The sequence below is a fragment of the Rhopilema esculentum genome, chromosome 20 (genome assembly GCF_057945365.1).
Source record: "Rhopilema esculentum isolate cy_ngs chromosome 20, ASM5794536v1, whole genome shotgun sequence".
Taxonomy (NCBI): domain Eukaryota; kingdom Metazoa; phylum Cnidaria; class Scyphozoa; order Rhizostomeae; family Rhizostomatidae; genus Rhopilema; species Rhopilema esculentum.
In genome coordinates this window covers 14,341,512-14,362,972 of record NC_142834.1, presented here as the reverse complement: position 1 = coordinate 14,362,972, position 21,461 = coordinate 14,341,512, and the positions used below count along the sequence as shown (strand labels likewise).

General features: G+C 40.3%; 1 protein-coding gene across 5 annotated transcripts in view; it reads right to left on the bottom strand.

The window, feature by feature from the left end:
• The window catches only part of LOC135687459 (uncharacterized), a 44,725-nt gene that overhangs the window by 17,112 nt on the left and 6,152 nt on the right, over positions 1 to 21,461 (bottom strand). For all 5 annotated transcript variants that reach the window (XM_065204014.2, XM_065204013.2, XM_065204015.2 and 2 more), the window contains 10 exons: positions 19,166 to 19,984; positions 17,411 to 17,761; positions 14,854 to 15,391; positions 14,243 to 14,535; positions 8,224 to 8,880; positions 6,664 to 7,066; positions 5,946 to 6,422; positions 5,145 to 5,334; positions 3,140 to 3,278; positions 381 to 497 (listed from right to left, as the gene is read on the bottom strand). In XM_065204014.2, coding sequence (XP_065060086.2) covers positions 381 to 497; positions 3,140 to 3,278; positions 5,145 to 5,334; positions 5,946 to 6,422; positions 6,664 to 7,066; positions 8,224 to 8,880; positions 14,243 to 14,535; positions 14,854 to 15,391; positions 17,411 to 17,761; positions 19,166 to 19,960 — 3,960 coding nt within the window. In that variant the 5' untranslated portion in view covers positions 19,961 to 19,984. The remainder of the gene's footprint in view (positions 1 to 380; positions 498 to 3,139; positions 3,279 to 5,144; positions 5,335 to 5,945; positions 6,423 to 6,663; positions 7,067 to 8,223; positions 8,881 to 14,242; positions 14,536 to 14,853; positions 15,392 to 17,410; positions 17,762 to 19,165; positions 19,985 to 21,461) is intronic.

The following is a 21,461-nucleotide window of genomic DNA, read 5'->3' as shown; positions in this document are numbered from 1 at the left end:
CCCCTTGAGTACGCCACTGGCTAAGTCCCCTCATAACAAGCCAGTATTTGTTTGGCTTGGCGAATCTATTACTTGGCAATGGGAAGTAGCCTTTCAATTTGCTGCTTTTAGTCTTATTGAATCGGTGAATAGTTTGAATGATTTCAAAACACAACAGAGAATCTTCAACATAGATGGAAGTATATAGGGTATGAGCATGGGTGTGGTTTTGGGTGTGGCTCATAGAAGTTGCCTACAGCACAGCCCCCCTTCCAAACATTTTAGGACGGCATCCCTGTTGATATCTAAGGGTTTTGAGATCTTTGCAGAGATTTGCCTTGTAGGTCATTTCATCACAGCCTCCGTACAATTCTTAAAAATGATAAAAACAAACGACTCACGTTTATCTCAGTTTCCTTCGTGACTACAAACCATAAACTAGGTATTCCATTCTGAGTCAGTTCAACGAGGCTGTTTCCTTTGTATCTCTTTTTCATAACGAGGCATTTTCCATTGACCTTTGATTCAAAAGTTTACAGTTAACCAAATGTGAGAAAAAATGAAATCTGGTAAAATTCATAGAATTTCATACCATTATACCCAACAAAAACTAAACACAAAACACAACCAAATTGGGCAACAAAAGGGACTAACATTCTAGTGAAAGATGACTTCAAATTATATGAATTCCAGATCTGAATTATAAAATCTGCCAAGAAATAATTATTGAGACCCAACTTGACCATTTTAAACTACTTCAAGTTGCTCTCAGCAAATATAAAAAATGGTTGGTAGCACAAAAATTTAAATGGCTTCGAAGAAGGCAAATATTTTTAAATATAATCATGCTTTTCGTCTGATACTCTTTCAGATTATAAAACGTCCGAACATAGATCGAAAATTGCAAGCTAGGAAATATATCCACCCAGTTGTGGATCAAAATAGGTCAATTGGAACCGCGAGCACATGACTGTTGAGGTTGCCCAATCAGTGCCGCTTGCCTATTGAGAATGTTACCAATGGAGTCCTAAGGTGAAAACGAACTCCTTCTGTCTACACAAAAGCGGTTTTTTCGTGCTGACGTAGATAGATTCTAAAACTGCTAGATGGAACGATGATTTTACCAATAATCCGAAACATGGCACCATTATACCTTTTGGCACAATCTGGGTTTTTTCTGTAAATGCTGCACGATAGCAGAATCGCCTTAAGCCCCGGCAAAACGACTGGACATTTTCACTGAACATGGACTGGACAAATGTCCAGCGTGAATGTTGCGTCGTTTTGCCACCTTGTCCAGTCTTGTTCAGCGATGTTGAGTGTTGTTCAGTCGATTTTGAAGGTAGTCAAAAATGTTCAGTGGACAGGATTAAAATTCTTTTGTTCGCAGATGTTGTAGAGAAATGTTCAGTCGTTTTTGCCACTCTACTGAACATTGTCCAGTTCGCGCAGGCGCAATGAATGTAATGGATAGGATTTGGCGCGAATTTATTTCCATTATTCAAATCTTTAACAAACTTTCCTAGTCAACACCGCGAACGAAATGGAACCAACGTGAAAATTCAATTCGACCAATAGCAGAAAAGGCATTTTATTAGTAACGACGAGTCTTCCGATCAGATTAGCTTTAGTTCCGATAAGGAAAGCGATGTCAGAGAGCAGGAGTACGGTGATTTTGATAAACCTAGCTGTCCTAGCCACTTGTCAATAATACACTCTAATTCATACGATAACACGGTTAGGGCTATGAAAAGTGTATTTTCAAAGGTAAAGAGATGCCCTGTTGCCAGTTTTCCCACCCGCATAGGGAAAAAGTTCACTGGACAATGCTCAGTCGTTTTGCCACCACCGATATTTTCTTGATGTCCATAATCTGAACAAGTGAGCAATGTCCAGTATGTGACCAGCGCAAATGTCCAGTCGTTTTGCCGGGGCTTAAGGGGCTACCTTCGCGAGCTTATGACCGATGTGCCTAAAGCCCCGGCAAAACGACTGGACATTTGCGCTGGTCACATACTGGACATTGCTCACTTGTTCAGATTATGGACATCAAGAAAATATCGGTGGTGGCAAAACGACTGAGCATTGTCCAGTGAACTTTTTCCCTATGCGGGTGGGAAAACTGGCAACAGGGCATCTCTTTACCTTTGAAAATACACTTTTCATAGCCCTAACCGTGTTATAGTATGAATTAGAGTGTATTATTGACAAGTGGCTAGGACTGCTAGGTTCATCAAAATCACCGTCCTCGTGCTCGCTGACATCGCTTTCCTTATCGGAACTAAAGCTAATCTGATAAGTAGACTCATCGTTACTAATGAAATGCCTTTTTCTGCTATTGGTCGAATTTAATTTTCACGTTGTTTCCATTTCGTTCGCGGTGTTGACTAGGGAAGTTTGTTGAAGATTTGAATATGGGAAATAAATTGACGCCAAATCCAAGCCATTAATCGATTGCGCTTGCGTGAACTGGACAATGTTCAGTAGAGTGGCAAAACGACTGAACAATTTCTGTACAACATCAGTGAACAAAAGAAATTTAATCCTGTCCACTGAACATTTTTGGCTGCCTTCAAAATCGACTGAGCAACATTCAACATCGCTGAACAAGACTGGACAAGGTGGCAAAACGACGCAACATTTACGCTTGACATTTGTCTAGTGCATGTTCAGTGAAAATGTCCAGTCGTTTTGCCGGGGCTTTAGAAATTTGAATCAGTGTCTCTGAACTTGAAGTATCGATACACTAAATTAATCCTTATATAAGATATAAGAACCATTTCTTGTTGGGGAGATGGACCAACATTTGTTCGCAGGTCCATCATATGCAAATGCGCAGTTAAATCAATGACGTTAATTTCACATGTATTCTGCACTAATATAATCTGTGGTCAGGCACCGAGGAGCGTTGAGAAAAGTATTGGGTCTGAAAAAAGTGGGGAGGGGGGGGGGGTGTCTAAAACCATAAAAAAAAGCTTTACTGGTAGTGTACTATTTAATATTTGGCATTTTTTCAAAAAAGTGGGGGGGGGGCTAAAGCCCTAATGCGCATGTGCAGATGCCGCACTTTTATCATTGGTTGGAGCAAAAAATGGAACAATAGCCCCAAACCATGGGACTCCTTCTCCCAAAAATTTCCTGTCGTAATAGCAGTTTTTACCTGGTTGTCAATAATGATGACTTTTATTCGATTCAAGAAAAGCAGCAAGGATGGGTGAACGTCCTGAAAGCGGGAGCCTGTTACCATCGAATTTGCTAACTCCTTCTTCAGAGGAAGATTGATTTTTGTCTTCCAGTTTCTACGAAAAAATGTAAATTAACCTCGTTATACCATAAGCGACAAAAGGAAACATAAATCGTAATAAATTTACACCAGAGCTCAGAAAAATATTTTACTACCAATGGTCGTCCTTGCGATCATTGGTCAAATGTGCCACATATTTTCTGGGGTGTGACTTAAGGTTATGAGAGTGGGAATATTCTTACAAGTGACAGCTTTTTTTCCCAGCATTAACTAGAGTATAATCAGTGGCGGATTTAAGTGGGGAAACTAGGGGCAGTTGCCCCACCCTCGCCGAGTTGAAGCAAGTCTGGCGCCCCTTTTTGGAAATTGTGCGCCCCTTCTGAAGAATGAGAATCAGGTGAAGAAGTTCAAGGATTACCTCAAAGATCTACTTCAAGGATTACCTCAAAGTATACTTGCTTATTCCAAAAACGGATCACGTTTTGCTAGAAAAGTCACGCTCAGGAAGATAACAAAGGCCATCTATAAAGCTGTGTTCTTTAATTCCCGCCTTCATTTACACAGTGTTCAGTTTCTTGCACTTAAAAGCTGTCTTACCTTCATGTCATAATCAAACCAAATAGAGCCATGAAGCATAATTATGACTGTTTGTTTGTTTGTTTGTTTGTTTGTTTATTTGTTTTTTTTGTGATCTTAAATCGAATATTATCTTAAGCTACAATACCATAACTTGTCGAATTCGATTATTTGCTGGCTTTCTACGGCTTCTGGGCCTCCTTGGATCTTCAAATACGGTTTTATTGGCGTGTTGCCTTGATTCATCCTTGTTTAGTTTATCAATACCCTTTCCGAGTTTATCAAAATTTTTGTATTAGAATAATTGTCTGTTGCACCTAGGACCTTTGGTTCTCAGTCGATGTTGTAAATATCCCATATCCATTTCCCGGCTGCGTCTAGAATGTCATAGTTGCAAGACTTTCTCTGCCGCCAAACAAAATGGCCGCCTTCATCTGAACAATCATTCTTACCTTAAACCAAAGGCAGGAAATTTTCTGGGCCCTCAGTTCATTTTCTGGGCCTTACCGGGTAATTATATTGAAGTCAGCCCCTTTTGCAGAGTACTCTAGTAGATTTGGTGGCACTATGGCGGAGCAGCAAATGTTTAGGCGGAAAATTTATCTACCTGTTAAGAGTGAAATTTTAATAAGAGGCTTTCAGTAGTTAGGGTCTGAAATTGTTTTATACAGCGTACTCTCGTCACAAATTTCTGAAAAATTTTCAGCGCCTCCACTACCTACTGCCCTTTTTTCAAATTTGCTCTGGATCCGCCCCTGAGTATAATGATCAATTTTCAGAAGGCGTAACAAGCAAAAATGAACCAGATATTGACTTCTTGTATTTGCTCGAAAATAATGCAGCACCCCCTAAAAAGGTTAGACTTTGAGTAAAGCACTCACCTTTTCTTCAATTTGGGCATGATAGCATGGCCATTGCAAGATAGAGATACCATTGTTAATGCTAGCTTTGATATGTATTACAAGTGGCCAGGGCGTTACGAAGGATTCAAATACTATTTGCTCAAATGGTGACGACGAGGCCCCTTAATTGATGCTCAATATGAATAGCCCGAGACTAGATCCTTGTTTAGCAGCCATAGTCTTCTGAGCATTAACGACCAGATACGACAGGTATCGTTTACCAGATACGACATGCATCTTCTATCTGACACGACAATTCTCACTCGCCCGATGCGTCTATCTGATGCATCTGTTCAATAAAATCGGATCTGTACTCGTTAACGAGTGCTTAGTTAAGAAGGGTGGTAAAAACATAAGCCTTTTTTCTGGCAACTTCTCTCTCGAGACAAATAGGTGGTCGTGCTTTCAAAATAAAGTTGCCTTGAATATGGATTGCAACTTACATTTCTATACTGCAGTGATCGGCGGAAGGTTGGTATTCTTGCAAACACGGGGAATCATCCTCACACCACTGGGGACAAATGTATCCCATCTTGTCCTCAGCAGCATCGAAGCATATATGAAAACCATTGGAATGAATCTTTGGGCAGTCGGTTATCCTGAATACAGACTTGAACCCAATCCCTTTCTGACCTGAAAACAACGTACCAGTGCATGAATGAAGCTGGAAATGATGACCAGTGATGTCGCTAGGAATTCTGTCGAAGAGGCAGTGCGGAATATCTGAACTTTCTCTAGGTGTATCTTCCAAAAAAGATCTGAACATTTATGATTGACATGTTTAAAAGAACTTCCGTACATCGACGAATTGCCCCCCCCCCAAAATCCCCCCTCAAATGAACCCCCACCCTAGAACTACAAATTGTCAATAAGCCCACCTCATATAAGCCCCCTTTCAAATAACCCACATTAGAAATATAAAAAATAAATAAACCCTTAGGGGGCTAATTCGAGGATTTACGGTATGTCCCTGTCATTCAACCGTGCACGCTAATAATACGCTCTTTGACGCATTGACAATTGAGATTAGTGCCGCTTGCTGATTGGAAAATTAACAATAGCCTATTGTATACGGAAACCAATAGAATTCAAGTGACAACTAAAATTCAACGGAACAGAGTGCATTTAACCAAAACAACACGCTACCATATTCAGAAACCGAGAAAGCAAGATTTGGCAGTCTGATTTGTGCGTACGGAAATCTAAAGTAAAAACAATGACAAAGAAAATTTATCCTGACATACCGATATAGCCCTTTCTATGAGCTCCTTTGGTACTTTTGCCTACGTCACAGATGGCTCTTATATTGGAATCTTCGAATCCACGCTCGTTGTTCAACACAACAATACTATCTTGATCAACGATAAACGCAACTGATGGCCCCTCTTCACTATCATGCCCCATCAGTTCTTTATCGTAACTGTTATCGTCGGCATTCTGTATGAGTTCCAGCACAAAATGCGTGTCCTTTGCATACAGTTCTTTTGACAGTCGATCCAAGCTCCTGCACAGTCGATCGTTATTTCTACGCAGCAAATCACCCCCTTTCTCATCAAGGACCTCGCCAATGCCGAACTCAGTACGTCTGATGTCATCAATCAGATCTTTACAGTGTTCAGCGCGATCTTGAAGCTGACCAACAACTGTTTTGATTTCTCCCTCTTCGTTCTCTAGTTCACTACTGTCGTCTTCATCGGTCAAGCCATTAGAAGTATCGTTCTCTAGAAATCAAGAAAAATTAAGTTTTTTTAATTATTAGAAGCAGTGTTTTCAGCTCTTATCTTAAAGCACGTTGTTGCATTGGCAAACATAATCTCGTAAAATTTCAAAGAACCAAGCGATGGAAATCAGCCTTTTAAGCATCCTTTGATCCCTAGATTCCTAGTCCAATCAGCAGCCACTTTCTATCAGGTAGCAATTCCTAGTCATTGCGGTTTACAAGTCTGGATTTCACAAACTTACCGGAGCTTAGCTCCTGCTTGGTACTTTCCGGTTTTGATTCCTCGGAACACTGGTCTTTGGTTTCTTTCAAGCCGGTATCATCACCCGTACCATTGTTTTCATCATTGATGGCACCATTATCGCCCCTATTCTTTGTTTCCGCTTCCACGGGTTTGAGCGATTCATGCATGTTGGTTCCTGTGGGCTTCACTGCTTTTGCAGAAGATGGCATTGTAGGTGGTTCTATAGTCCTAAAGCGGTTCTCGGAGAAATCAGAGCTCCACTCCCTTTTCACCAAGACAACTCCAAGATAATGCAAAAATGACTTCTCTTCGTTGGACCGGCATTGTTGAAGTAGCCTGGTCTCAACTGGACAGCGACCAAAATCGTTACCAAGTAATTCACGTAAGGGTCTCAGGAAAACCTAGAATATGGATGAGATCAAATTTAAGCCACTTGAAATTGGCCATTTTCTATTTGGGAATATCTCAAGGTTCTTTATATAGGGCTTTGGAGCCAGACTTATAATTCAATCAGGGCCGGAATGAGCTCGGTGCGATTGGTGGTGTAGTATTGGGACCGTTTCCTGAAAGAGTCTTTTCTGAACGAGGCTTTTCTGAACGAGGCTTTTCTGAACGAGGCTTTTCTGAACGAGGCCTTCCTGAAAGAGGCCTTCCTGAAAGAGGCCTTCCTGAAAGAGGCCTTACTGAAAGAGGCTTACCTGAAATAGGCTTCCCCGAAGCTGTCTAGGCCCAATAAAAGGATCTTTGTCCTGCAGCATCATACCTAATTTGAGCTTAATAAATAAATTACTATTTAACATCGTTTATATCGAGGCTGAAAACTCGTAGAGACCTAGTAGAGACCCAGCCCGTTAGAGATGTATGTTAAGTGGAGTGCGAGAGATGTGGTATCCGTTCTCATCCCAGTTATGTAACTGACATTCCGATTAATCTATCGACGCTTGTTCACCTTCTTCGATCGTGTAAGAGGTCTGGGTGAGCGAAAAAAGGGAGAAGTGGCGCACCATTCAGTGCTTAGTGGTCTCTGGGACCACCAACCGTCAGTAAGCTAGAAAAATAATCAGCTTGTAACAACCGAAGATCGTTCTACAAGCGTCTTTACCTACACCACCCTGTAGTCCTCCTCACTGGTGATTCAAGTCTTACTACGGGCCTTTATCTTAGGAAACAAAATGAGCCTTCTCTAATTACACAACATATTTCCCTTGAACAAAATGTTGGAAAAAGACAAACATTCTTGAAATCTTGATACTTTCTATATTGCCAGCCAAAATTACTTGGAACATCAAACAATTTGTGTTGTGCCTTCCTTTTTTCACATCTTTTCCGAAAGAATTCTACTGTCACTCTTCCCCTTTTCCCCACCAGTACAATGTTGATAGTCTTGATATATTTCAGACAAGGTACAAAAAAGGTTCTCGATTTTCCTCCTCTTTTCTATATTAAACCAACATTGTTGTAAGAGGAGAAAGCTGAATTTACCTATGAGAACTGACGTTAGTGTTGCAAGACTTTTGGGAGGGATTTTACATAACTACAAACTAAAAAAAGAAATTACCTGGTTAACCAGAGAGCAGCAAAATGTAACAGGTATCTTCAAAATGCATTCGAGAACAAATCTCTCAACAGAGAAGCTTTCTTCATCTTGTGCGATTCTATTGGCCAGTGATGACTTGACTACATTGGACATGTGAATGAGAGGTGATTCCGATATGCTTTCTCTTGCATAGATGATTGAGACCACATGACCTGCAGTTTCCTGAGGGTTTCCCGCATTGATCGCGCAAGACAGATCATCTGGGGAAGAGTCAAGGCTGATTTTCAATAGCTGATTCGTCGGTGTTTCAACAGCACTTACTGACTCTGTGTTTTCTACAAATGACTTTAGTCCGCCAAACTGCGGCTCGAAGACAAGGTTCCAGCAGCTCCATGTAGCTAGGTTTTCAAGCAAAGGTGCTGATTGCAGGCATCTAATGGCGTCTTGTTTAGTTAAATGTCCAATGGCTCCTGCATCTTGGTGTGCATTTGACAGGTCTTCGTCCGCATTGGCAAAGCTCGATACGGCACAGCCGCAGTCAAGTGCGTGGAGATAGGTGATCTTTCTGCTGTTGCAAGTTTCCTCATTTTGAGAGTTTTTCAGCATTTGAATTATGCGCTGCCTTGGCCATGTTCGTGCAAATTCAAATTGTTGTCTTATAGCTCTCTCAACATCTCTCTACAAGGAAAACAACCAAAAGGTTTTATTTGCTATGTGAGAGGACAACTCCGTGGTTAGGGTCACAGGCTACAGATCTAGGGATCTTGGGTTCAAACCCCTGCCATGACCAGACTTCATTCAGGGTGTGGATAGTCGCCAGCTCTCTGCAATTCCAGGCATACGTATCACGAGGAATGGTCACATCGAGTGGAAGGACCAGAACTATTAACTACTCGATAAGCAATGCTTTTCAGTGTACTAAAATACTTTCAAAAGCTAGGTGGCAAAAATACAAATACCATTTTGCATTTTCCAATCGTATCGATAAAAATTCGTTAGAAGATGAATCTATAATTTTTGCAACTGATAAGAATTGTCAGGGAGACAAACAAGAAAACTGAGAAAATTCTGATATTAAGGAAATATTGGTATCATCAAACTATTGAATTTCCTTTTGAATTATCTGCAAATTAAAATTTGTTAAAAATTACTTGATTCCTTGAATACTTTTTCTAACACTTTTAATAACAAAATTCAACTTGAAAAACATGTTTGACAGAATCGGGTAAATATGATTTAAAATTGATTTTGCAAAAGCGTATCACCGAAAATTTTGTATATGACAGCAGGGGAAAAACAAAGATTTGCAACAAATAAATTGAAAATGGCTTTGAAAAAAGCAAACATTTTACAACATACTTAAAGCTTTTTCGTCTGACACTCCTCAGAGCATAAAACGTCAGAATAGGTTCCGAAAAAACACGTTTGAAAAATATATACCCAGTTGTGGATCGAAATAGGCCAATCAGAAAAACGCAAGCACAAGACCGGTATAGTTGACCAATCAGTGCCGCGAGCCTAAAGAAAAATTACCAATGGAGTCCAAGAGAGAACACGAACTCCTTTTGTCTACACAATGGCGGCTTTTTCGTTTTTATGTAGATTGACTCCAAAACTGCTAGATGGAAGGACGACCGGGCTCTGCCAATTATCCGAAACATGTCGTCATTATAGAGTTTTGCACAATCTGGGTTGTCTAAAAGATGTTGACCAATGGCAGAATCACTTGTTTTAACAGTGTTTCTAGACCTACAAGATCGAGGAGGCTGTTCTCTTTGAGGGGCAGTTTTGTTTCGTATGTTGGAAGGAACATGCTGTTTTATCCTATCCCCCAATCTTTGGGTTGTGCGCCCTACGTAGCCAGAATCACACTGGCACGTAAATTCATAAATGACGGAACTTTTTTGTTTGGTAGGGACGCAATCCTTTTGAATGGATGGAAGGGCTCTCCTAGTGCTGTAAACAATCCGAGGATTGACAGCAAAGAAACAATTGGTTATGGCTTGCCTAATCTGACTCTCGAATCGCAAGGAAGTGTTACCAATCCATGGTAGTTTCAAATAAACTGGGCACTTTTGCGGACCAAACTTTTGAACAGCCGAAAAACTTGCGATCTTCTCCTTAGTATAAGATAAAATGACGTCTTCAGGATAGCCGTTGTCCAAGAAGATCGTTTTGAGTTTTTCCAGTTCAGCGTGCAGTTTAGATTTCGAGCAGATCATAAGTGCCCTATGTACTAATGTTTTGACAAGGTTGACTTTGCGTTGTTTTGGGCAAAATGAATTCCAGCGTATGTACTGACCGGTAAAAGTAGGCTTGCGATATACACTGGTAAGAAATCCAGTGTTAGACTTTTCAACCAAAACATCTAAAAATGGTAAGGAATCATTTTCTTCCTTTTCAAACGTAAACTGGAGGGCTGGGTGTAGGCTATTTAGGTGTTTTAAAAAAATATCACACTCAGCCTCTGTTTTGAAAATGGTATATGTGTCATCCACATACCGAAAATAGACACCTGGCTTTTGGTCGTAGTCGAACAAACGTTCTTCATGAAAGCCAACAAAGATATTGGCCAAGGCAGGTCCCAGAGGGCTACCCATAGCGACACCATCCTTTTGTTGGTACATTTCATTGTTAAAACTGAATTCGACTGAACGTGTTGCAGTTTCCATCAGTTCAATGAATACTTCCTCTGGGAATGGTGGGCTATTAAGCTCGCTCCGGTACAAAGCGTCGGCGCATATTTTGATGGTCTCACTCAAAGGAACATTTGTGAAAAGACTACTAATGTCAAAAGAACACATGAAAGATGTTTCGTTTTCGATGTTCAAGTTTTGCATGAACTCAGCGAACGTAAAAGAATCCTTGATGCAATGTTTTGAATATTTTTGAAGAACAGGGTCCAAAACTTCAGAAAGCCACTTAGCCAGTTCGTGTTGTGCTGAGCCAATCATAGACAAGATAGGTCTAAGTGGGACGTTCGGCTTGTGTATTTTAGGGAGGCCATACATTTGTGGTCGTTGAGAGCCCGTGGGTCTTATCCTATCATAAATTTCTGTAGCCAACATTTTTGAGTTGACCAGTTCCAACAAACGTTTTTGGAGTTTCCGCTCTAATTTGGCCGTTTTGTCATGTGTTTCGACATCACCCAATTTAGCAAATTTTTCTTTGTCGTGGAGAATTACCTCCATTTTATTGATGTAGTCATTTTTGTTTAAAATTACCACTCCAGACCCTTTATCAGGTTTTGTAATAAAGATGTCATTGTTAGCCCGTAGAGATTTTAGTGCTTGGAAATGTTCTCTATGCAAAAGAAAATCTGAGTGGTCGATGGGAGAGCCGCTGTAAGCGTACGCCAAATCGCTTAGTCGTGCTCGTAATTTGTTAAACTCCAAAGGGTTAGAAATCTCGTGCTTAGCAAGTTGAGCGTGTAAAATTTCGAATTCAGCAAAGAGTTCCTCTCTGTTGATTGTTAGGGGTGGGATACAAAATTCAAGTCCATTACCTAAGACAAATGTTTCAGTATCAGAGAGAGAATAATCCGAGAAATTAAAAATATGTTTTTTGGTGTCGCTCAACATGCCACCGAAACGTTTCCTTACTAGCAAGCCAATATTCCTATTGTGTTTTTCCGTGGTATGTTTTAGTGTCCGCTGGTCAATTTCAGAAATGTAGCGGCAAAGTCGAAAATTGTCAAGGAATGAAAGAAATGGACGCGTTTTAGACCATTGGCGTGTATACAGGCATTTTAAGTTCAGAACATTGGTTTTTCTTTTCTGAATCTCATCATGGAGAAAAGCGCGCTCAATGGTTGGACTTTGTCTAACACCAGACTTGGAAATACGAGCGGTGATAAATTTTGGCACAACTCGGTTAGTCAAACATAAATTGAGAAATGATAAAGAGAACCTGGCCGTCCTCAGCTTACCTCTTAACTTCACCAGTTGGTTGAGATCCTCAATCTCCTGTTTAGTGTACCTCTGCTTGAAAAATGTGAACAATTTTTTTGCGGTACAGAATTTGAAAATGGCTTTGAAAAAAGCAAACATTTTACAACATACTTAAAGCTTTTTCGTCTGACACTCCTCAGAGCATAAAACGTCAGAATAGGTTCCGAAAAAACACGTTTGAAAAATATATACCCAGTTGTGGATCGAAATAGGCCAATCAGAAAAACGCAAGCACAAGACCGGTATAGTTGACCAATCAGTGCCGCGAGCCTAAAGAAAAATTACCAATGGAGTCCAAGAGAGAACACGAACTCCTTTTGTCTACACAATGGCGGCTTTTTCGTTTTTATGTAGATTGACTCCAAAACTGCTAGATGGAAGGACGACCGGGCTCTGCCAATTATCCGAAACATGTCGTCATTATAGAGTTTTGCACAATCTGGGTTGTCTAAAAGATGTTGACCAATGGCAGAATCACTTGTTTTAACAGTGTTTCTAGACCTACAAGATCGAGGAGGCTGTTCTCTTTGAGGGGCAGTTTTGTTTCGTATGTTGGAAGGAACATGCTGTTTTATCCTATCCCCCAATCTTTGGGTTGTGCGCCCTACGTAGCCAGAATCACACTGGCACGTAAATTCATAAATGACGGAACTTTTTTGTTTGGTAGGGACGCAATCCTTTTGAATGGATGGAAGGGCTCTCCTAGTGCTGTAAACAATCCGAGGATTGACAGCAAAGAAACAATTGGTTATGGCTTGCCTAATCTGACTCTCGAATCGCAAGGAAGTGTTACCAATCCATGGTAGTTTCAAATAAACTGGGCACTTTTGCGGACCAAACTTTTGAACAGCCGAAAAACTTGCGATCTTCTCCTTAGTATAAGATAAAATGACGTCTTCAGGATAGCCGTTGTCCAAGAAGATCGTTTTGAGTTTTTCCAGTTCAGCGTGCAGTTTAGATTTCGAGCAGATCTACATAATCTACATAAATCTACATCAATCTACATCAATCTACATAAAAACGAAAAAGCCGCCATTGTGTAGACAAAAGGAGTTCGTGTTCTCTCTTGGACTCCATTGGTAATTTTTCTTTAGGCTCGCGGCACTGATTGGTCAACTATACCGGTCTTGTGCTTGCGTTTTTCTGATTGGCCTATTTCGATCCACAACTGGGTATATATTTTTCAAACGTGTTTTTTCGGAACCTATTCTGACGTTTTATGCTCTGAGGAGTGTCAGACGAAAAAGCTTTAAGTATGTTGTAAAATGTTTGCTTTTTTCAAAGCCATTTTCAAATTCTGTACCGCAAAAAAATAAATTGAGGCAGCCTTTCCACTAGCCTGGGTTAAAACAAAACTTTGTTAAAAATTATCCGTTTTCAAAGTGAGTCAATGGAAACGGCAATTTTCTTCGACCCGTTTTTAATACGTTTTTGATCGTTCCCACTAAACCGGGATAAAATGTATTCGGGGTGAAAAGTTGTAAGAAAAAACAGTAGGTGCATCAATAATCCTTCAATTTCCATCGTTAAAGGCCAATGAAAGCAACATCGACATCGAAGATTTTGTTTTTTTATTTTTGGCGCCATCTCAATTCTTAAAAGTTGCTGTTGTTGCAAGTAGATCAGAAGTTATCCGGGTTTCGGCGTTTCCATTAACTCGCAGGTGGGTCAAAAGATACCCGGGTAAAAACTGGCCCACTCTGAGACTCGTTCTCAAACTCATCCGTTTTTCAAGTGGGTTAGTGGGAACGCGACGCAGAACCCGGGCTAGTGGAAAGGCTGCCTGAGTGAATTCCAACGAATGAACGAATGAGCGAATGAAGTGCTATTAAACGAACCAACACATGCATAATTGGTGGGCTTCACTTTTACATTATGCGCATAGAGAGACTTTTAAAGAATTTGCCGTCCTTTCTCTTCCATTGCCGTCTTTTCCCATCCTTTTGGTGAAAGTGCATGTAGATTGATAATTATTACCAATAAAAGGCTTTAATAAAGTCAAGGAGGGCAAAACTTCTATTCTAGTAGCAGTAGCAACAATAATAAAAAACAACAACAACAACAGCAGCAACAGAAACTAGAACTCTTACCTCTTGTCTATTTGAGCCACATTGTAACGCAAAACTGGCAATCTTCTGCCTTGTGTACCTTGTATCTTCCTCGTCATCTTCATTCCCGCCAAAAACCACAATGTGTTTCCCAACTGCAGTCTGAACCTCGGTTTGACTAGCGATGAACTCAAGAAGAGGTCCAGCCCCAAAATCACCAAAGCAAGTTGCGTTGAATTTTTGCACCACCTTATGTTCAATAGTAGACAGTGTTTGAACATTTATTGGCTTAGATGCGTTTTTCAACCAGTTTACAAGTACATCAACTAGCTTGCCTGAAAAAAGTAAATAACATCAAGTTAACAAATTTCATTCTTTTTAGAAAGTTTTTAAATAACAGTCGTTTGAACAGAACTTCAAAGTGGTTTTGAAGAGCTGAAGATTGACTCTCCCTAAATCAAATCATCCTCTTTTTTCTTGCTAGAAATTCGGGCTGCCACAATGAAAGGGTAAATCCAACATATGACAAATATTTGACCTTACTCTTTGCAAATAACGTTTAATGAAATTTTAATTCTCTTTTTAAATCGTAATTCATTCAGGAAAATGCACATACCTAGCAGATTTCAGCGAATTGAAACTGGTTTACTTACCGTGATCAACAATCACTTTGCCGTGGCCCATTTTTCCTGGTTGTTGACTTGAAAATGAACTCCCATCACCTCCCATCACCTCTAAGGCTCGTTCTTTAGTCATCTTCTTTAACGAATCTTCAAATCCAAGTATCTTTAACAACTCGTAGTCATCCATCCCAATTTTTCGAAAAACACCGGTTGCAACAATAACATGAAACAATTTGCAAAGGAGCGGAGTGCCTCTAAATATCTTCATTATATCTATGACCATATCTGCTCCATATAAGAGAGTCCTCGTCGCTATTTGTCTCTTGAACTTCTGCTTCGTGTTGTTGGCAAACGTAAAAATCTCCATAATACAATCCTCCATGGCCATACCTGCAATCTTTTGTATTACATTCTCTGGCTGCCCATGTGCTGTTCTGTTACTTTTGCCAGTTAAACCACGGCGAAGAGTTTGAATATAGTTTTCAACATCTTCATTCATGCTTTGCACCAAATCATCTTCAGCCTTCTTAATCGAGTCTCTGTCACCAAATCTTGTTTTCTTAACAACCTTTAAAGGGTAGAAGGAAAAGATACGAAGTCCTGTATGCAAAGATGCTGGAAGAGTTTTTGAGCAGGAAGGGGCAAAGCACCGGAAAAGGACAAAATAATTGCTTGAAAACCACCACAGCTCGACCTACCCTGTGCTCCGAAACCACCACAACTCGACCTACCCTGTGCTCCGAAACCACCACAGCTCGACCTACCCTGTGCTCCGAAACCACCACAACTCGACCTACCCTGTGCTCCGAAACCACCACAGCTCGACCTACCCTGTGCTCCGAAACCACCTCAGCTCGACCTACCCTGTGCTCCGAAACCACCACAGCTCGACCTACCCTGTGCTCCGAAACCACCACAGCTCGACCTACCCTGTGCTCCGAAACCACCATAGCTCGACCTACCCTGTGCTCCGAAACCACCACAGCTCGACCTACCCTGTGCTCCGAAACCACCACAGCTCGACCTACCCTGTGCTCCGAAACCACCACAGCTCGACCTACCCTGTGCTCCGAAACCACCACAGCTCGACCTACCCTGTGCTCCGAAACCACCACAGCTCGACCTACCCTGTGCTCCGAAACCACCACAGCTCGACCTACCCTGTGCTCCGAAACCACCACAGCTCGAGCGACCTAGCCTGAGAACAGGCTATGTCCCACCTCCACTGAAGGTCTGGTACCCATGGTAGTTGTTCCTGTCGTGGTTTCGGGGGCCTATAAAGGGCACGAGAAAATCAAAGATCCAGGCTCCCCTTACAACCTACAAACCTCCAAAAATATGGTAAGGATTTGTGGGCCGATTCACCATAAACAGGGTTGATATCGGAGAAAGGAGTGAACTTCATGTCAGATACACTCGTTGTTTATAAGAAAATTGCTATATAAAAGTGTGGGTATTGGACAATAATTTTGAGGAAAACATCATAACTTCAAAATTTCGCTAAAGCCTTATCAATGTGGTTGGGTAGTGAGTTTAGAAACAAGGAATAAAAGTACATTACTCTTGTCAAAGAACAGCATTCGAGCGGAGCCAAATTTTTTTACCAAAATTTCACAAGAATTAAAATGAAATAGAAACATCGAAGAGACATACTTTTTACAAATGCAAAACCCCTTCCCAATATTTTTCTGTTGGAAATTAGTAGAAGCGAATGTATGATGCGAATTTTCAGCACGTTCTCACGATAATCTTCTGGCGAAAAATATAATGCCAATATGACTCGAATTCGATCGTGTAATCCTACTTTTATAAACTTACTTGGTGTCTTTTAAGTTGGATTGAAAGAAAGTTGTTTTTGGGAGACTGTTTCACATCGATTCAAAGTAAATGCCTATTTCATATTTACTGAATCCCGCTGCTAAAAAAACGACACTGTTCAAGAATAACTACAGAAAAGCTGATTTTTGAGATCGAAAGCTTCCAACATCTTCAAAAGGAGGGGACGCTTGGGCTTTCCGGTTACGCGGTTTTGCTCATATTTTGGTTCATTTTCTCGGTTTCTGCCTAAAAAGCCCTCGGATTATCGGTTTTTAATAAAGGCTCAGTTAAAGGTTTTCGACGTTATTTGGGTAGGTTTTCGGGTTGTGTTGCAAAATTGTGTTGTTTTTCGGTCTTTATTAATTTCGCGGTGAAGCGTTTTCAGCAATACCTCGGTCTTAATGAATGGTCAGTTACATTTTGTCCGTCCTTTGTGATTCCTTTACCCTGGGTACCAGACTCACTATATATAAAATATTTTATATATAGTGAGTCTGGTACCCAGGGTATGATTCCTTATGCTAAAAAACCGAACTGACGTCTTTATGTATAAGAAGACAAGCTAACAAAACAGCAACTGTCACAGTTATTTGGCGGAAAAATGTCTTGACAACATGATTTTGATGAACAATAAAGAAAATATTAACCATTTTCACGCGGTTTTACGGTTTCACAAAAACAATGCTCGGATCATAGTTGATATGCTCGGATTTACGGTTATACGGTTAAGCACCCCCTCCCAAAGAAGCAAAAACGTGCCCAAACTTACCGATATAGCAAGGGCTATACTGTTAATGATAACACCCGTCTCCAGCACGGAATCAATTCCAGATTTCTTAGCAACGTATTCCAAGAATTTTACAATTTCTATTTTCTTGCCTTTACCCTCTGTGCCGCTGTAGTGCCATAAATGCTTCATAACTTGGACAACTGTTAGCTTGCGAATCTCCACATCAGGAGGAAATTGGAAATGAAACAAGACAAGGGGGAATTTCTCCAAAGGGCCTAGCCTCAGTTCTTCAAAGGAATCTTTCTTCTCGACGACACAAATGAAATCTCGAAGGTCATGCAACGTGCCTATAGTAGCGGCTGTGCAATATGAGTGAATCAGACAGAGGACCTACGACGAAAACTTTGTCTTAGTCCCAACAAATAGAGGCATTCAACATTTGCGAATCAGTTCAAAAATGATGATGTCACAAGAATATATTTTAAATACTGAGGGATTTGGAAAATAAAGCTTGAAAGAGCGTCATAAAATATCTCTAATCGTTCTGAAACAGATTTGTTACAAATTGGGTGATCTTTAGCCACATGGGCTCGGGTTCTTCCCCGACAAATCAGTGCAGTTTGGTCTTGGTTCTAAAATCTGTGAACAAGGTTTAAACTACAGTAATCAATTAGCAAAACCCAGTTCTTTCACATGCTTTATCATTGTCATTTTGCAACAAAAACTGATTTTGTCATGTTAGAGGTATTTTACGATGCTCTTCGGGGCCTCCGATGAAGGGGGAGGGCCGGGGGGCCATGGCCACCCCATTTTTTTGCAAAACAATAGAGTCTCTTCAAAATCTTTTGTTATGGGTGTTAAATTTTCCCTTGCCCCCCCCCCCCGCCGCCACTTTTCAACCGGTGTCGGAGCCCATGCTCTTTAAGGTTATAGGCTATGGGGTCAAAAATCAAGAGTTCCAATGTTATGAACAAAGAGTGCCTTGCCAATCTCCAAATTGCAATCAAAGTCTTCGGTTCTTCAACAAAAGTTGTGTTGAAGAATAAGTAGGGAATGAGGGTCGAGAAAGGGAATTCGTTTCGCTTGATTATAAGATGTTCTGCTTCTTCGTGACACTTGTAGTTGCTAGAGAAACAAGTTCAATGATTGAGGACACTCTATAAAATAGGCCTTATGGTTTATGGGAGAAGAAGTATGCATGAGTCTTTGAGACTCGACAGTCTCCTTAAGGTATATTACCAAGAACCGCACCACAATTCAATCGTATTCTACAGAAGAAGAGTATTGTAACATACGGGACCCAAGAAAAAGTATTGAACAGAAACAAGGTTGGCTATATACTTAATAAACTGGAACAAAAGAATAAAGCAAGTGGATTAGGCTTCGTTTTCCTCTCATTTCATAATTCGGATATTTTAACTGCGTTTGTTTACTTAGTGTTAATGTAGCGGGTACTCACTGTAATTGGTTGAGAAAATATAGTTTTACAGACAAGATTAGAAGAGGTGGATTATTATTGACAAAAAACTGAGATAGGAAAAGCCATGGAGGCAAAAGCTTACACGGCCTGACTTCACCAAGCTTTGTTTTATTTGTACAATATTCGGAGAAATATTGTTGCATACTAAATCAAGACAGTTTTTAAATGAGATCGGTTTTATTAGAAGCTGCATAGAAACGGTTTGGAGGAAGTTTTACTTTTCAAGTGGAATTTTAGGAGCATTTTCAAATGGACCAAAATGGCCCTGTATAAATGAAGCTTAAGGATATCTTGACATATATAAGAACTCGTACCTTTCTTTGCGTCATTGAGAATTCTTTGATCGCTGGAATATCAAGCTCTTTGTTGAATTGCCTTTTATCGTCAACACACCTCAGTTCTTGGACACTTTGGACTCCAAGATCCTCGCAAAGCTTTCTAGATAAATCATAGACATCAAAATATTTCCCAGATTTTGATAGAAAGTTCCGAATGCTGTTTACACGTTCGTCCACTTCACCTTTTGTAAGGGTTTTCATCTTTGGTTTAATTGGCAAGTCGAAATCAAATGCTACGCTTCTACGAGTCCGGCTAAACAAGACTGAGTCTAACGGTTTGATATCCCCGTGGCTATGAAAAGGGGCTGGGTCAGGTATATTTGAACTCAAGGTACATGCATGTTTATTTTCACATATCTTAGCCCCCTCTTTTGGTATTTGGTTCACATTTATATTTGAAGGCACATCAAAGCCACGAAATGCAGAAACTGGTTTCATTTGTTGCTTTTGGGAAGGTTTCTTTTTAGCTGACGTGGCGGCTGACACAGCGAGGGAAGGAAACTCCTCTTCATCTCCAAACATATTGTGGTTGGCATTCTTGTCTGCCTCGCTGTCTTTCAACAAAGCAATTATTGAAGAGCCTTTCGTCCGAAATGCTATTTTCCCAGCTAAATGCTTTTCAAGACATAATTTTAATCCGTTGCACTTTCCTGACTCGCTTGGACACGAGTATTTTTCTTTGAATCGCTCTTCATACAACTCTTTAAACCGCGACAAATCAAACTTGCGATGAATTTTGAAAAGATTTTCAACTTTGACTACTGCATCCATGACGTCGTTTGACCATTCACGACCCTGTCATGTATAAAATCAATATATCAATTTTAACGTGCTCCTGAAGGTACTTTAACACTGCAATTATCAACAAATTTCATTCAGTTTCAATTCATTCATGGTTAAAATTCCAAACACCAACTCTACATACCTACCTGCCTAATTAACAATGATAAATTTGAAATTCAATACGTCATATAATGTCAAAAATACAGAATGATACTTCAAATTAAATCAGCTAGTATGAAGATAATTTTCAGGAAAGGTAACCGTTGCTTTAGATTGGGACATCAAAAGATACATATGCAGAACTGTGGAGGCCGTTTTTAGGAAGTTATGCGGCTGTTTACATGAGAAAATTCGACCCGTGCTGAGTCAAACACAAAAAGGACTGAACTCAACAGGGATTAGACTCAAAAGAGCATCTCAGCCTGGGTTAAGATTTTATCACGGGCTTAGATTATCATCTGAAAAACAGAAAATTCCATCCCAGGCAGGGCCGCACTAACATCCCAGGCATTTGATTTGAAACAGGTAAAAGTGGCTTACAGCCACTCGACCATCAGCGGTTGACCAATCAAATTGCTCACAGAGAAAAACACGTGAGCAGTTTCCGCCTTTCTGCAAATCGGTGAAATCCTAGGGCAGCACGCAGTGGTTTCACGTGAGCTGTTTCTAATTCCTTTCTTGTGCGCTTTCTCTGAGCAATTTCGCCTAAGTTATTCTTGGATACGCTGTACTTATGCATGTCGAATGCCTTTAAGCCTTGAAGCCTTGTATAAACTATGCTTTGTTCATATTGATCTTCCGGGAGGACGTGATTGCAAAAATTCTGCTTTTCAATTCCATTCATAGCATAAGAGACAATGTAAAAAGTTGTATATTGTAAAATGTTTTTGGCAAAGACATTTGATAATTTTACATTGCTTGACCGATGTATCAGGTTGTGAAGAGCATCCTTCTCTTCTTTCGTGAAGTTAGTAGGGTGCTTTTTCAGCTCGTGTAAGATGGAATCATTCACATAAATTTTTGAAGCTTGCACATGTTGAGGTGCAAGAGAAACCCTTTGATCCCAAATTAAACTTCCGAAAAACCTTGATCCTATCTCTCTCATCTCTACACCCCTATACACTCTTCATATTCCTGTTGATAATATCCTCAACCTTCTACTAAATTCCTCTTCACGCCACCTTACCAAGAACCTAATTATTGCCAAAGCCTCTTTTGAATTGGTGCCTTTAATCAGATGTGGTCTCCAACTTGCAAGCAAAATTTTCCCTTATAACAGCCAGCAAATTAAACTTCAGGCTGGCTGTTATTTTTTTCAAGCCCTGAGTTGTTCTTGACTTTTTTTAAATTATTAGGGTGTAAGAAAGTCATCGAGTCATTCTTTACTTGCTGATGAGTTTAAATATTCACTGAAAAAGCAACCCTAGATGGCGATAAACTCCTCGTTTTTCAGGTAATGATTTTTGAAAAGGTTTTTTGGAATTATATT